The sequence below is a fragment of the Littorina saxatilis genome, linkage group LG5 (assembly GCF_037325665.1).
Source record: "Littorina saxatilis isolate snail1 linkage group LG5, US_GU_Lsax_2.0, whole genome shotgun sequence".
Classification (NCBI taxonomy): Eukaryota; Metazoa; Mollusca; class Gastropoda; order Littorinimorpha; family Littorinidae; genus Littorina; species Littorina saxatilis.
Window position 1 is genome coordinate 37,076,361 of NC_090249.1, and position 13,944 is coordinate 37,090,304.

Sequence of the window (13,944 nt, forward strand, 5' to 3'; positions counted from 1 at the left end):
TCCACTCTCTGAAGTGAAGGAGGACAGGATGAAATTGACATGCACAAAATATTCACATTCAAGCAGACAGACAACACCAGAAACAGCCAGGGAAAAATCTTTGTTCAACACTGTAAGACTTAACAAGCGCAAGTTTTCGTTTTCTCATAGAGTTGCTAACAATTGGAATGCACTACCCACTAACATTAAATTCGCACCCACAGTAGACGCCTTCAAAAACTTCTTGGACAATTCCCCAAAATTTCTTAACATTTTTTATGACTTTGATTGAAAGCATTGAAAGAATAGGGATTTAGGCATGCAAAGTATCTGACAAAGAAGGGGCACCAATAAGGCCTCGCGGCCTTCGGCTAACAAATATAGCCGCCCCTACATACTACTACTACTACTACTATTAACTGCATGTTGCAGACGACACAGCAGATGTAGCTCTTTCGCGTAGAAGGAAGAACACATTTTCACCGGAAGTAAACACATTGCTCCGGCAATGGCGGCAGAAGGGGGTGGTTCCGAAATAGAATCTTCACAAAATGATGTAGATAAAGATAATTCAAATGAAAATCACAGACCTGTTAGCGGAGAACCAGACAGCGATAGAACATTAACCAAGCAAACCCCAGACGATGGTCCAGACGATGCTGTTCCTGCCAAAGACGACCCGGAAGAAAACGAAACGAGACTGTGCGGTTGGCTGAACAAATGTGGAAATATTGGGTTCGTGAAGACAGCGAAGCTTCTGTGGTTTGTCTTCAGCGACGACACTTGTAAACTATATTTTTACAGAAATCCACAGGACTTGCTGCCGTTAGGAGAGATCGACATAAGACATGCCTCGTTTTACTTTGATGCCAGTAACCAAAGGCCAGGCTTGTTCGAGATCAGGTGAGAAATTGTCCAGCTGTTTCGTGTATATTACTCGGCATATTACTAGATCAGTAGATGATAAGATCTTCTTCAATGCTTGCCATTGACGTGCAAGGCAGTGGGCGAAATAGAGTGTAGACAATTTATTTCTGGTGCTACCCCTTCGTATTTCCTCCCGTATTGTCACTTCTGCGAAGGCTGTAAAAGTACTCCTGAGGTGCCATATAGGCATATTGGGAAAGTTTTCTGACGAATTGGACTTTAAGAAGTTCAAGGGACATTCGCTGTATTGTAGTTTAGAAACTCTTGCAAAGATTTGCTCAAAGCTGCTCCAAAACTATGCAGAATAATTAGATTAATTTTAAATAGTGAGCGGTTTGTTTCTTCCACTCTTCTGTGAGTGTGAGGCTCTGTCACTGTCAGGAGTCCAGACTTCCGTTCTTCGTCATATTTTATTTAGTCCTCATAGATGCCCATCAGAGCAGATTAAAACTGTTGGATTGAGAAAGTCAAACCTGAAGTCTAGTAAACGCATGCACATTCCGTGCCATACAGGGCTAAAACGCTTCGCATAACATAAACAAACACACTGGCCATTGGATCTGGATCTGGATCTGGATAACCCACCTGGGTTGGTGGTTGGCGGGTGCGCCACAGAAGCCGACGACGACTATCAACGTGACGGGTTTTTTTTTTGTTTTTTTTTTGTGGAGAATATCATCGTCTGAAAAGACTACCAAACACAGCATTCAGATTTGAAAAATAAAATGCTCAAACACTAATTCTAAGGCCTTCCTCATGTGTGTTGTCATCCATTCAACACCCAAAACGAACTCTGTAGCTCTCAGTTTCAGCTCAATTTCAAATCTGTATCTCTAGCAACAGTTCATACAATTATAAAATACAAGTTCGACTCAGGGGTGATAGGTAAAACAAAATTTATGACAGGCTCAAAAAGACATCACATTCACAATGAGAATTACTGTCTGGAAAGCCTACCCAAAACAGCTCAATTTGAGTAACTGACCGCTCAAACATTTATTTTAAGGTATTCCTTATGTGTGGTCACATAATTACAGCCTCCAACCTGAACTGTAAAGCTCTTGGGGCAATGAGAGACAGGTTTTTTCTGTCTGCAAGATTATATCACTTTAATTGTTGCTTAGACAACTTTCTCTCTTTCTCTCTCTCCCCCCCCCCCCCCCCCCCCCCCCCATCCCCTTCCTACATATTTGTTGTTGTTTTTGTTTTGAGTCTGAGTTGCTAACAACAACCGGCCAAGAGCAAGCACTTGAGCAGAATTGCTTGTGCCATTTTTAAGATTTGGAAAAAATAGGGATCAGTCTTTTGCCTGTGAAGCAGGATAATTCACATATATATTGTATTCATAAATGTATAGATCTATAGGATCAATGAAACTGAGTTTATTAGTGGTACACATGTAACATTTGTAGATACATGTACAGGTCTGTGTCTGTGTGTGTGCGTGCGCGCGAGTGTGAGTGATTGGTCCTTTGTATTGGTTGTGTTTGTTAATTGTATGAGACTGAGGCCGGGAGAGAGAGTCGACTGAATAAATCACACATTTTTTGTGGTTTTAAGGTATTTTCTAATAGTTTACTGGTAAATTTAAAAAATATTACGAAAAGTTAAATTAGGAAATGCGTGCAGACACAACTAATTGTCTTTTAACTATCTCATGAAATTGAATATTGTGAAATGGTAAATAATTGCAGATACATTTTCTGTCTCTGGTGTGCTACAAGAGCTGTGTGAATTGTGTTGTACAATGTCTATATGGCTGTACTTTTGCTTCTTAAACAGGAGTGTGTTTAGGTCGTTATGATCATGGCAGTATAACTATAACAAGGAAATTCCCTCACAATTGTATGGTATAATCAGAAGTGTTGAAACTATTGTTGGACATGTTTCCTGTGTGGAAATGAAATCGGCAGTACAATGTTGTCCTGTTAGTGTTACACTGACTGGAACATAATTAACAGTCATGTCTGCAGTTTGAACAATACAGTGACACGACGGACCCCCTCACCCTTGTAAGACCTCTAAATATCTGAGAAATAAAACAGAGGGATTATTAAAATGGAGGTAAACTGATAGAGCTTATATTATAAACAGAACATGTGAAAAATGAAGTCCTGAAAGTGAAAGGGCCGGCACTGTGTTTTAAAATCGATCGGGGCTTCTTAAAAGCGGGTTCCATTGTATTATTTAGTGCCTGGTTGAAATTAAATTGACACTTTTTCCTTTGTGATAACATTTGAATGACAATTTCCTTACGGGTATAGTTATGAGAACATTGTCACTATATTTCACAACCATTGTGTATTAAATCACAACCACACTTGTATACATGCAGGAAAGATGCTGGACTGGGGAAAGATTTAGTTTAGGTACATGACTTTACAGATTATACATTTTCTGAAAGGTGTATACAACACTTATAATTAAATCAAATAATATATATATCTATATATATATCTAATGCAAACAGTAACAGTAACATAAGTAACTAGTGTAAAAACTGCCACAAGATATGCCATTATATATATATATATATGATAATTAATAATTAATTATACTGTCTGTGTGATCCTGAATACCCTGACCATGACCCATTAAACCCCTCTTATCAGTGGGTGTGTAACTGCATGCAGCTATCACTGATTCTGACTCAGGCATAAAATTAACTTCCTGTGGTTGAAAGTCAAAAGAGTTGTGGAATTCACAGCAGGTGTAAGTTAAAATGCAACAATATTAATTGTCTGCTTGACAAGGGGCATAAGGGATAAAGCAATGGGGATGAAATATGGAATTTAGGATACATGCAAATTTTAGTTTTGTGTAGGCTTTTAGAATATAGATATTCATTAATTTTATGGATTTGGAATCCACCTCCCCCCCCCCCCTCCCTCTCTCTCTCTCTCTGACTCTCTCTCAGATCTCTCTTACTCTCTCTCTCTCTCTCTCTCTCTCTCTCTCTCTCTCTCTCTCTCTCTCTCTCTCTCTCAGATCTGGCTCTCTCTCTCTCTCAGATCTCTCTCTCAGATCTCTCTCTCTCTTTCTCTCTCTCTCTCTTTCTCTCTCTCTCTTTCTCGGCCTTTCTCTCTCTCTCTCCCTCTCTCTCTCTCTCTCTCTCTCTCTCTCTCTCTCTCTCTCTCTCTCTCTCTCTCTCTCTCTCTCTCTCTCTCTCTCTCCATCCTTCCCCATAGACATATTTTACCAAGCTTGAGCAGCCTGAGTGCTCTCTGTGCTCAGTGGGATCTTTTATAAATTTATACGTTTTGTAAAAGAAACTCAGGTGCCTTTTTTCAGAAATTAAGTCATCAAAAAATTCCAACTCACTACAGCAAACAGCCAGGGTGTTGATTTTTGGTATGTGACCAAGTGGAAGGATGGTCCTATCTCATATTAAAGCCTCCAGGCCAAATCTGAGACTTCGAGCTGAACTGTTTTCTCGAGGCAGAGTGTGCCTTTTAGTATTGCTTTCTCAGATTTTCTGAGCATAACATTAATGAGGGAATGTAAATTTACCTTTTAGGCTCCCTCCATTTTGATCTAACATTAAATGGTGACTTATTGGTATGTTGACTGCATAGAGAATACTACATGGCTGTGTCGTACCAGATTTACACGAGTTGTTTTTTTAAATATTGAACTGCGAGCGAAAGCGAGCTGTTCACTATTTGAAAAAGCAACGAGTGTAAATCTGGTATGAAATAGCAAGCCATGTAGTATTCTGTTTATCCTACTACTGTACTTACGTGTATTTTACTGAAAATGTCCTGCAGTCGAGGCAACTAAATTGAAGACGCTTGTTTTGGAACCTCGATCTCTTCTAAAGCCTCGTGCAATCTATTACGCCAAAGCAAAGAAACGTCACTCTGAAAGTATGACATGACATGTTAGTTCTGAAGATTCATCAAGGGTAATTAGCGAGCACAATTTTTGTTTCTATAATGACGTTTGTCTCGGTGACTTTGGCATCATAAGCAGTGGAAAAAACAGGTCCCTGCCAGACTTGCTTGACATGACCTCATTTACATGATATACATATAAATTATTGTGAAACTGCATGTATTGTGTAATACATATATATATACTTTCTGTTCTGCAATTGGAAATGAATACTTCAGTGTATCATGTGAGTCATTTCTCAGTGTATCAATCAATCAATCAATGAGGCTTATATCGCGCATATTCCGTGGGTACAGTTCTAGGCGCTCTGCAGTGATGCCGTGTGAGATGAAATTTTATACGGCCAGTAGATTGCAGCCATGTCGGCGCATATTTACCTTTCACGGCCTTATTCCAAGTCACACGGGTATGGTAGACAATTATTAACTGTGCCTAAGCAATTTTGCCAGGAAAGACCCTTTTGTCAATCGTGGGATCTTTAACGTGCACACCCAATGTAGTATACACGGGGGGTGGTTCGGACACCGAAGAGAGTCTGCACACAAAGTTGACTCTGTGAAATAAATTTCCGCCGAACCTGGGATCGAACTTGCGCTGACAGCGGCCAACTGAATACAAATCCAGCGCGCTACCAACTGAGCTATATCCCCGCCCCGGGGTATCATGTGAGTCATTGTCTGTACTAATGGTAACAAAGTCAAATTGTGTAAGAATGTTGTTCTAATCTATGTATGCCCTTTATGAAACAAAAAACAATAGCAAAAGAAGAGAAAGCAAACAAACAAACTCTTAAGAAAACTCTCACTCTCAGGGAAACTTCTCCTCATTGTATTCTAACTTAAAGATCAGTGTTCAAATTAAGCTAGCTCTTGCATGTTAATATTATAAACAGACTCAGCAGACCGGTTGCCTTTGTCCCTGAAATAATGTCTGCACTGAAACCTAAGTCAAAAAACAGCTTTTGCAGGAACCCTTGAACACAGTGAAAAGCTGTAAAAGATACTTTCATCCCAGTGCCTAGTATTAGCTAGTTGCCATAAATCCTGTCCAGGGTTTTGTATGGGAAAATGGCATTCTGAGACTATATACATCGACTTGGACATACACCAACCTTCTACAGCCTATACACTGATTTCTGTGCAGAACTAAAATTGTTGCTTAATCAGTTTTGTAACTGCAGACATCTATGTCAATCTGCGTAATTAATCAAGCACAAAAATCCCCTGCTATACAGGAAGTGGCCTGAGAGGCAGTGACATTTTGGTATCTGTATAAATGGGTGATATGCTTTTTTTCTCGGGTAAAAACCTGGCATGTCAATCTGTGTGATTAATCAAGCAAAAAAATCCACCGCTATACAGGAAGTGACATAAGTCAGGCAGTGCATTTTTGGTATCTGTCGAAATGGACGTATGTTTTTTTTCCCCCAGGTAAAAAAAAGCCTGGCATGCATTGTGTAATATTAATTGTGGTGTACATAATCATTTACACAGGAAGAAAAGTTAACTTTAACCTATTTGACACCTGTGTTTCAGGTCGGAGGGCAAGGTGTACTACCTGGATGCGCAGGGACAGCATAGGATGACGTTCTGGCTTGAGGAGCTGCAGAAGAAGAGGAGACAGTACAGCCATCAACGCAAAATAATCTCTTCCGAAAAAATCACGTGGACTCTCAAAGTAAGCACTCTGTGGATATTTTCGTTTGCAGCGAGTTAAGTTTTTTTTCAGTTTTGTTTTCTATCCCCAAAATATGGAAAACCTTTCCATGATGATTTGAATTTTTGGGTAAAATCATTAGTAGCCTTGTATAATTGTTACTCTGGACTAAAAAAAAAAAAAAGAGGATGATAGTCGCTTATTCATTTCAATGCTTGTTATTCTCTCATGTGCCAGGAGACTGGTTCCGAATAACTCTCACTTTCTTTATGACACATGTTGTCTGCATTTAGAGCGCTTACTTCCCTTGGTTTATTGGATCTGTGGACTCAACTCAACTCTTCACTGTCAATCTGCTTTCAGAATCAGAGAAAGGGCAGTGGGCTAACAGGGCACGGTAAGGGCACAGCGGTACAACCAGATGATGAAGGCAAAGACAGCAGCGATGGCGGATCTCCCAAGGATGACTTGGTGGAGATGCGCTCACCTTCAGACTCGCAGAGCGCAAACACTCGCCTTGGACAGTGGTCACTGTTCAACCTCCGCTCGGAAATCCGGGATGCCGTCTCCAATATTCGAACTCAGATATCACCAAGTAAGTGTTTGTTGTTTAGGGTTCACATGTCAATAAGTTAAGCGTGACATTACCCCTCCCTTCTCTCTGCTTTTGCGTGACTTTCTTCTTCTTCTTCTTGGCGTTCGCAGAGGTTACACAATCAGTCCAGCACTGGTGATAAATGTTGTCATTTTCTCCAACTCCTGTCGACTGCCGTATAGTTTGGTCTGCAAGGGAGTTGGTGACGGCCACACTTCTTTTCGTTCCTCATCTAGTAAGGGACATCGCTGTAAGATGTGTTCCGCTGTTTGGTCCTCTTGACCGCAGGCACAGGTTGGTGATGGCGCCAGCTTGAACTTTCGGTTCATGTGAGCATTGAGCCTGTTGTGGCCAGTACGCAGCCTGATGAGGTTGACTTGCTGCTCTCTGGACATTGTGTGGTAGTCATCTCTGTTTGTCCTTGGCCTCATCAATGCCTTGATGATTGTCTTCTGCTCACTAAAGCTGACACTGTTTTCAGGTTGGTCTTCCACGGCTCCTTCTTTTGCCAGCTCATCTGCCCTTTCATTTCCTGGTATCCCACAGTGTGCTGGTATCCACTGGAGGACAACTCTTCTGGTTTGTCTGACCATCTGTAATGCTTTGGCCAGCTGTGGGAGTTTGTCGTTCTCTAGGGCCTGAAGGACTGAAAGGGCGTCCGAGAGGAAGACAACTTGGTAGCAAGGGTCTGCGGAGTCCTGAACGAAGGAGGCGGCCTGCATGAGAGCTTCTGCTTCTGCTTTATAGTTTGTGCAGTGTTTGCCAGTGGCAACGCTGGATGTAGCTGTATGTCCCCCAGGGAACTGGATGAGAATGCCTGCACCTCCATTGAGCACGGCGTTAGTTGCTGATCCATCGGTGTATACATGGATCCACGCCTCTTTTGGGTACTGTTCGTCGATCAGGGCTAAGGTGAGTGCCTGTCGAGCTGTGTCATTCTGATCTTCTCCTGAGGTAACATGTGGAACACTGGTGCAGATCTGGATGCCTGGTTTCTCTGTTGCCTTGGGGGTTTCCTCTTCTTCTTGAGTCAGAGGTAGAGTGTTCTGTGGAAGGACTTCCCTGTACTGTCGAGAAAGTCTCTTGCTCTCGTGTACAAAACTGCTCCGTTTAAGCCGGTTCTTGGTGAGGTTGCTCAGTCTGTGCTTCATGGGGTGGTCGGGTAGGCACTTGAGCTTCTCGGCCTGTACCATAGTCTTGGCTTCTCTTCTCTGACAGAGGGGTTGGATGGTGGTAAGCTTCTCCATTTCCTTGATGGGCGTGGATTTCATTGCACCGGTGATGAGTCGGAGGGCCTGGTTTTGCACACGGTCAAGGGTCTGCAGATTTGTCTTGGCTGAGGTTGACCACGCTGTGGAGCCGTACTCGAGGTGGGGTCTGATTGTTCCCTGGTATACTGTCTTCAGTATCTTCTCGTTCGCTCCCCAGGTGGTACCTGCCAGCTTCCTGAGTATGGCTAGCTTGCGCCGGGCCTTCGTCTCTGCCTGTGCAATGTGTGGTTTCCAGGTCTGCCGTCTATCAAAGGTGACACCAAGGTACGTTGCTTCTTCATCCTCTCTCAGAGGAGTTCCACCAAGCCTAATGGTTCCGGCTTTCTGCTTTGGCGACAGTGTGAATAGGGTGGTGGAGGATTTCTCCTTGTTGATGGAGACGCACCAATCTTCTGCCCATGCGTTCAGCCTATCTGCCGCTTGCTGCATTCTGTAGGTGGCAGTACTTGCGTGCTCCTCCTTGCACCAGATCACAAGGTCGTCTGCGTAGAGAGCAGTTTTGATCCCCTTGGGCATCTCAGACACCAGATCGTCGATGAAGAGAAGGAAGAGTGTGGGGGAGAGGACTCCGCCCTGAGGGACGCCATGACGAAGGAGGAACTTCTTGCTTTTGGTCTGGTCGACGTTAACTCTTGCCCTGCGGTTATAGAGGTAAGAGCGAATCCACTGGTACATGTTGCTGGACACGCCTTTCCTCAGCAGTTTTACAAGGAGTCCATCTTTCCAGACCTTGTCAAAGGCCTTCTGAAGATCTATCCAGGTGACAAAGACCAGCTTCTGTTCCTGAAAGGCATCTTCAACTTCTTGCGCCAGGTAAGTGACCTGATCTTCAGTGCTGCGGAACTGTCGGAATCCAGCTTGTTCAGGGGCGAGGAGGTTCCTGGATTCCAGGTACCACCTGAGGCGCTCGTTCACAATTCTCTCCAGGGTCTTCACAACACAGCTGGTGAGGCTGATTGGGCGATAGCTGGTGGCCTTCTTTGGATCCTTCCCTTTTTTTTAAGATGGGGATCATGATCGCTTCTCGCCAGAGTTGTGGTAGCGATCCTTCTTGCCAGCTGCTGTTGAAGACCTCGAGTAGCTTGTTCTCTGCTGCACTACCAAGGTGGGTTAGCATCTCGTTGGTGATGCCGTCTGGGCCAGGGGACTTCTTCGCCTTTGACTTTTTCAGAGCTGAGTGCAGCTCGTGGAGTGTGAGTGGTTGACTCATGGCGTCCACTGTCGACTGTCTGGCAGGTCTCTCTCTTTTCTCTCTTCTTGCTTCTCTCTGTTTCTCGGGGCTAACATGGAGGTTGCTCTCAGCTGCATAGCTTTCAGCAAATTGGTTGGCAGCATGCTTTCCAGTTAGCACCTTCCCGTTCTCTTCTAATGTGATCTTTCCTCTGCTGGTGTTCTCATCATTCAACTGCTTGGTGAGCCTCCAGAGCTTTCTGCCATCCTTCTCAAGGTTTAGAGAGCTTGTTTTCTCTTGCCAGCTTCTCCGTCTTGCCTGTAGCTTCTTTTTGAGAAATTTGGCTTTGGCTTCCTGGAGGCGGATGTTGTTGTTTTGTGACGGGTTGACTTCTGCTTCCCTTCTGGCGTCTGCCAGATCATCATCCAGTTCCTGCAATTCATTGCTCCAGTAGGGCTTATAGTCTCTCCTGGCACCCCTGGGAATGGACTCACGCGCTGCTCTGAGGATGCTCATGTTGAAGTCCTTCGCCACCATGTTGATGTCTCGCCCCTCGACTCTGATGTCTTTGGTGAGTTCGCTGGTGCGGTGTCTAAAGAGGAACCAGTTCGCTCTTTTGTAGTTCCACCGTGGGAAGGAAGCTTCAGTGCAGGACTCCATGCCCAGGGTCAAAAAGACTGGCCGATGGTCACTTCCACCTAGCTGTTCTCCGACCTCTCTGCTGGTTAGCTGGTGCATGTCTTCCGTGCAGAAGGCTAGGTCAGGAGTTGATGTAGTGTGCCATCTTCTGGAGTAGAATGTAGGGCAGTCAAAGGGACTGTTCAAAAGGATGAGACCTTTGTCGTCCTGCCAGTTCTCCACCTCTTCTCCTCTCCGATCCAGGTGGTCATATCCCCAACTCTGTGAATGACTGTTGAAGTCACCCACCACGATGAAGTTGGAGGCCTTTGCGGGGATCGTGTCAAGGGCGAGGTGTCTATCATTGGGGCAGTAGAAGTTGACAAGATGGAATTCTGATGTCTTCGTCTGGATTCGAATCACCTGATATTCGGAGTCCTCCATGTGCGTTTCTATCAAACAGGCATTGATGTTGTTCCTGATGAGGGTCAGGATTCCTCCTTTGCTTCGGTCTGTTCTGTCGGACCTAAAGCATTGGTAGCCTCTCACTTTGAAGGACTTTTGGGGTGTCAGGTGCGTCTCCTGAATACAGCAGATGTTGATGTTCTTCTCATGCAGGATATGCTCCAACTCTGTCTTCTTGTTCAGGATACTTTCTGCGTTCCAGTGCATGACCTGAAAAGGTCGCTGCTGACTGGGTTTCTTCCTGGTTGTGGTGGTGCCAGTCACTTTCCTCCCGCGTCCCCTGGCGTGACAAGACGGACGGGAGGGACCTCCAGTAGTTGGGGCTGGGTCCCTTTGAGGCATGGGACCCGACGCTGCTCCACCCTGGGGGGTCCTCAATGGGCGAGCGCCATTTCCATCTGTGCTGGTTGATTGTGTCATCATTTGCGTAAGTGCGTGTACCCGTGGTTTGTTAGAATGCGCCGTGCGGCCCGGGTCCTCCGTCTTCAGCATTCGGGGTTTTCTGTCGGGGTTACCTCACCCTTAGCTCATGGCCCGTACGTCCTACCCTGAGAGCACAGGGGGGAGGATTTTCCGGGATCCCACCCGGAGCCAGTTTGGTCCGCGGCCGCAAGCGGCTGATCTCCATATCTGAAGACCGTTCCCCTATCCGCCACCCGGGGACGCGCTGGGTTGGGGGTGGTCGCCCCACTGAAAATCCCACACTGGGTTAAGAAAGATCAGCCTGTCCCAGTTGCGTGACTTTAATTGCTGCTTATTTTATTTTCATTTTTGTTTGTCTAGTTTGTTGTTGTAAGCCTCTCTGAGAATCTTTTATGAATATAAAAAAGAACAATGATTCGCACAATAAAAGGCTTCCAGAGAAATAATGCAATGTCAACTCAAGCAAAAGTAACAAATGAAGCTGAAGTTTATAGGAAAGTGAGTGAGAAGATCTGCAGAAAACTGTGCACTCCTGCGTTACATCAACAGTAACAAGACAAAATATACTTCTCTCCTATTTCAGCAGCCACCACCAAATTCTCTCCGCCTATCTCCCCCTCAGCAGAAGCCAGAGAGGACTGGACGGTACTTGAACGCGATGCAGAATCACACCCACCTGCAAACCCTAATCCACCACCGCAGCCCACGTCGCCCCCGGCAACGACAGACTCTGGCAACAGCAGTGGCAAGTTTGGAGGAAAGCTGGCAACAACATTCAAGATGTTCAAGCCCAGGAAAAGCTCCCAAAGTGAGTCAGGGTCATCAACAGCAAAAGAACAAGGGTCGCGGAAGCTTCAACCTTCTTCTGGAACGCAGACATGCTACAAGTGTAAAGCTGTGAGTAAAGTTTTGTGATTATGTGTGTCGTCTGTTTAATGTCTTTGCCTGAGGCCAGAGATTGTGTTCCCCGTTAAACCATCGTCACTGCCGCTAAAGAAAAAACTTTCTGAGCTTGGTCCGTACGAAAGGCAAGCCCCCATGCAGTCGCAGTACGATAACAGGGCTGGTTTTTTTCCACACACTAAATGGCAGACAGACACTGTCGCAGTTAGTAAAGGCCCAGTCAGTATTTTTATTTTTGATCCAACTTGTAGCAATTCAGCAGTTTGGTTGAGAAAAACCTCTGTACATTTTCCCCCCATTTTAAGACCCTCTCCTTTTCAAACCTGATTTACTCAGATTTTCGAAGGTCTTAAAAGGGGGAATTTTAGCGTGATTTGTATGTTGTCTATTTTGATAATTTTCTGAACCCCCTTTTTTTGGAATTTGCCTGTAAAGCTTCAAGGTGACTTGTACCTGGTGCGAGATGAAATGAGGGTGACTGAAGAAGAACTGGAGGCTAACAGACAGATCATCAAACTGCTGCAGAAGGAACTGGATGTCATGAGGGTTGCCATGGAAACAAGGTCAGCTGATGCTGGTGGCTGACAAATATATATCTATATATATATACGACTTGTGTCTGTGTGTCTGTGTATCTGTGTATTTGTGTATTTGTGTATTCGCCATGCACGGCCAAAGTTTTCGATGGATCTGCTTCAAATTTGGTGGGCTTATTCAGAGAGACCCCGGACACAACCTCATCGATGAGATATTTCAACACGTGCTCTCAGCGCGCAGCGCTGAACCGATTTTGGTTCCACCTCACCTATTTTGGTTCCACCTCAGCTACCCGGGCCCCCATACCGACACACCAAAGCCAAAGTTCTCGGTGGATCTTTTTCAAATTTGGACACCGTATTCAGCTACACCCCGGACACAATATCATCGATGAGATATTTCAACACGTGCTCTCAGCGCGCAGCGCTGAATCGATTTTGGTTTTTGTGTTCATTTCACCATTATAAGTAACTCTTCCTTATCTTCTCATATTCTCCAGGTTTTCAGCGTTTACCTCCCTTCCTTCGTAATGGTGCACTATAGTGTGAGTGGAGCGTCTTCGGATATTCCCGGCGTTCTGTTACTGTTACTATTTTTAGAAGGTCAACGGAGTGTCCAGAACGTAAATTGGACCCGTAAATTATCCTCACTGTAAAAGTGCAAAGGTCGAATCAATTTATAGCCACGCGAAAAATACACTGTCATCTATCTCTCTATAGATACGGCTTCTCTGTGTTTTTGTGTGTGTGTGTGTGTGTGTGTGTGTCTCTATGTGAGCAACACCTGTGCATTGTTCAGTTCTGTTTGTGATGTGGTCTGGCGGCTTTTGTGTAAATTTATGTACTGGCCTTCCTTTTAAAAGCCATAACTTGCTCAGTCCTGTTTGAGTGGAGTTCGCCTCCAAAGGTGATTAACACGGTTACATTCGTCGACAAGGATGGGACTCGATATGGTCAGGAATGGCATTATGGCCACTGAATCATTTTCGTGCTGTTCCCATTCCACGAATCTGGGAGGGACCTAAGCTTGGCGGGTCCATTGTTCGGACCCGGCAAAGCCGGCGTACGGCTCTAAGTACTTCTTCCCGGCGAAGCCGGCTACCCGGCGAAGCGGGTATTCATTCTAGTATATATATATATGTAGTGAGACACTGTGGGGTTAAAAAAAAGACAGACAAGTTACGTGATAGCTGTGAGTATGAGGTTTGTTTAATGCTTCATTTGGCCCCTTTCAATGAAAGGGATGTTAACTATTATTTTTAATCTTAGGGAATACCATTTGTTAAACTGTTGATATTTTTGCTTACTGAGTTTTCTACTCTATTTATTTGTTTTCTTTTACTTTTGAGAGAAAGAGAAAGATAAAAAAAAGATGTAGAAAGAGTGTGCGCATGTGTGTTTGTGTATCGAACATGTGTGCGGGTGCATGCGTTCATGCATGCATGTGTGTGTTTATGCAGGAGGATTTGTGCTTGCATTAGCGGGTTGAACGATGTGCATTCCTCA

General features: G+C 44.5%; 1 protein-coding gene across 1 annotated transcript in view; it reads left to right on the plus strand.

The window, feature by feature from the left end:
* The first annotated feature begins 757 nt into the window (after nt 1–757).
* Nucleotides 758–13,944, plus strand: part of LOC138967028 (TBC1 domain family member 2B-like) — a 28,909-nt gene continuing 15,722 nt past the window's right edge. The window contains exons 1-5 of the mRNA XM_070339485.1: nt 758–882; nt 6,336–6,477; nt 6,820–7,051; nt 11,583–11,896; nt 12,338–12,465. Of these exons, the coding sequence (XP_070195586.1) occupies nt 6,382–6,477; nt 6,820–7,051; nt 11,583–11,896; nt 12,338–12,465 (770 nt within the window). The 5' untranslated portion in view covers nt 758–882; nt 6,336–6,381. The remainder of the gene's footprint in view (nt 883–6,335; nt 6,478–6,819; nt 7,052–11,582; nt 11,897–12,337; nt 12,466–13,944) is intronic.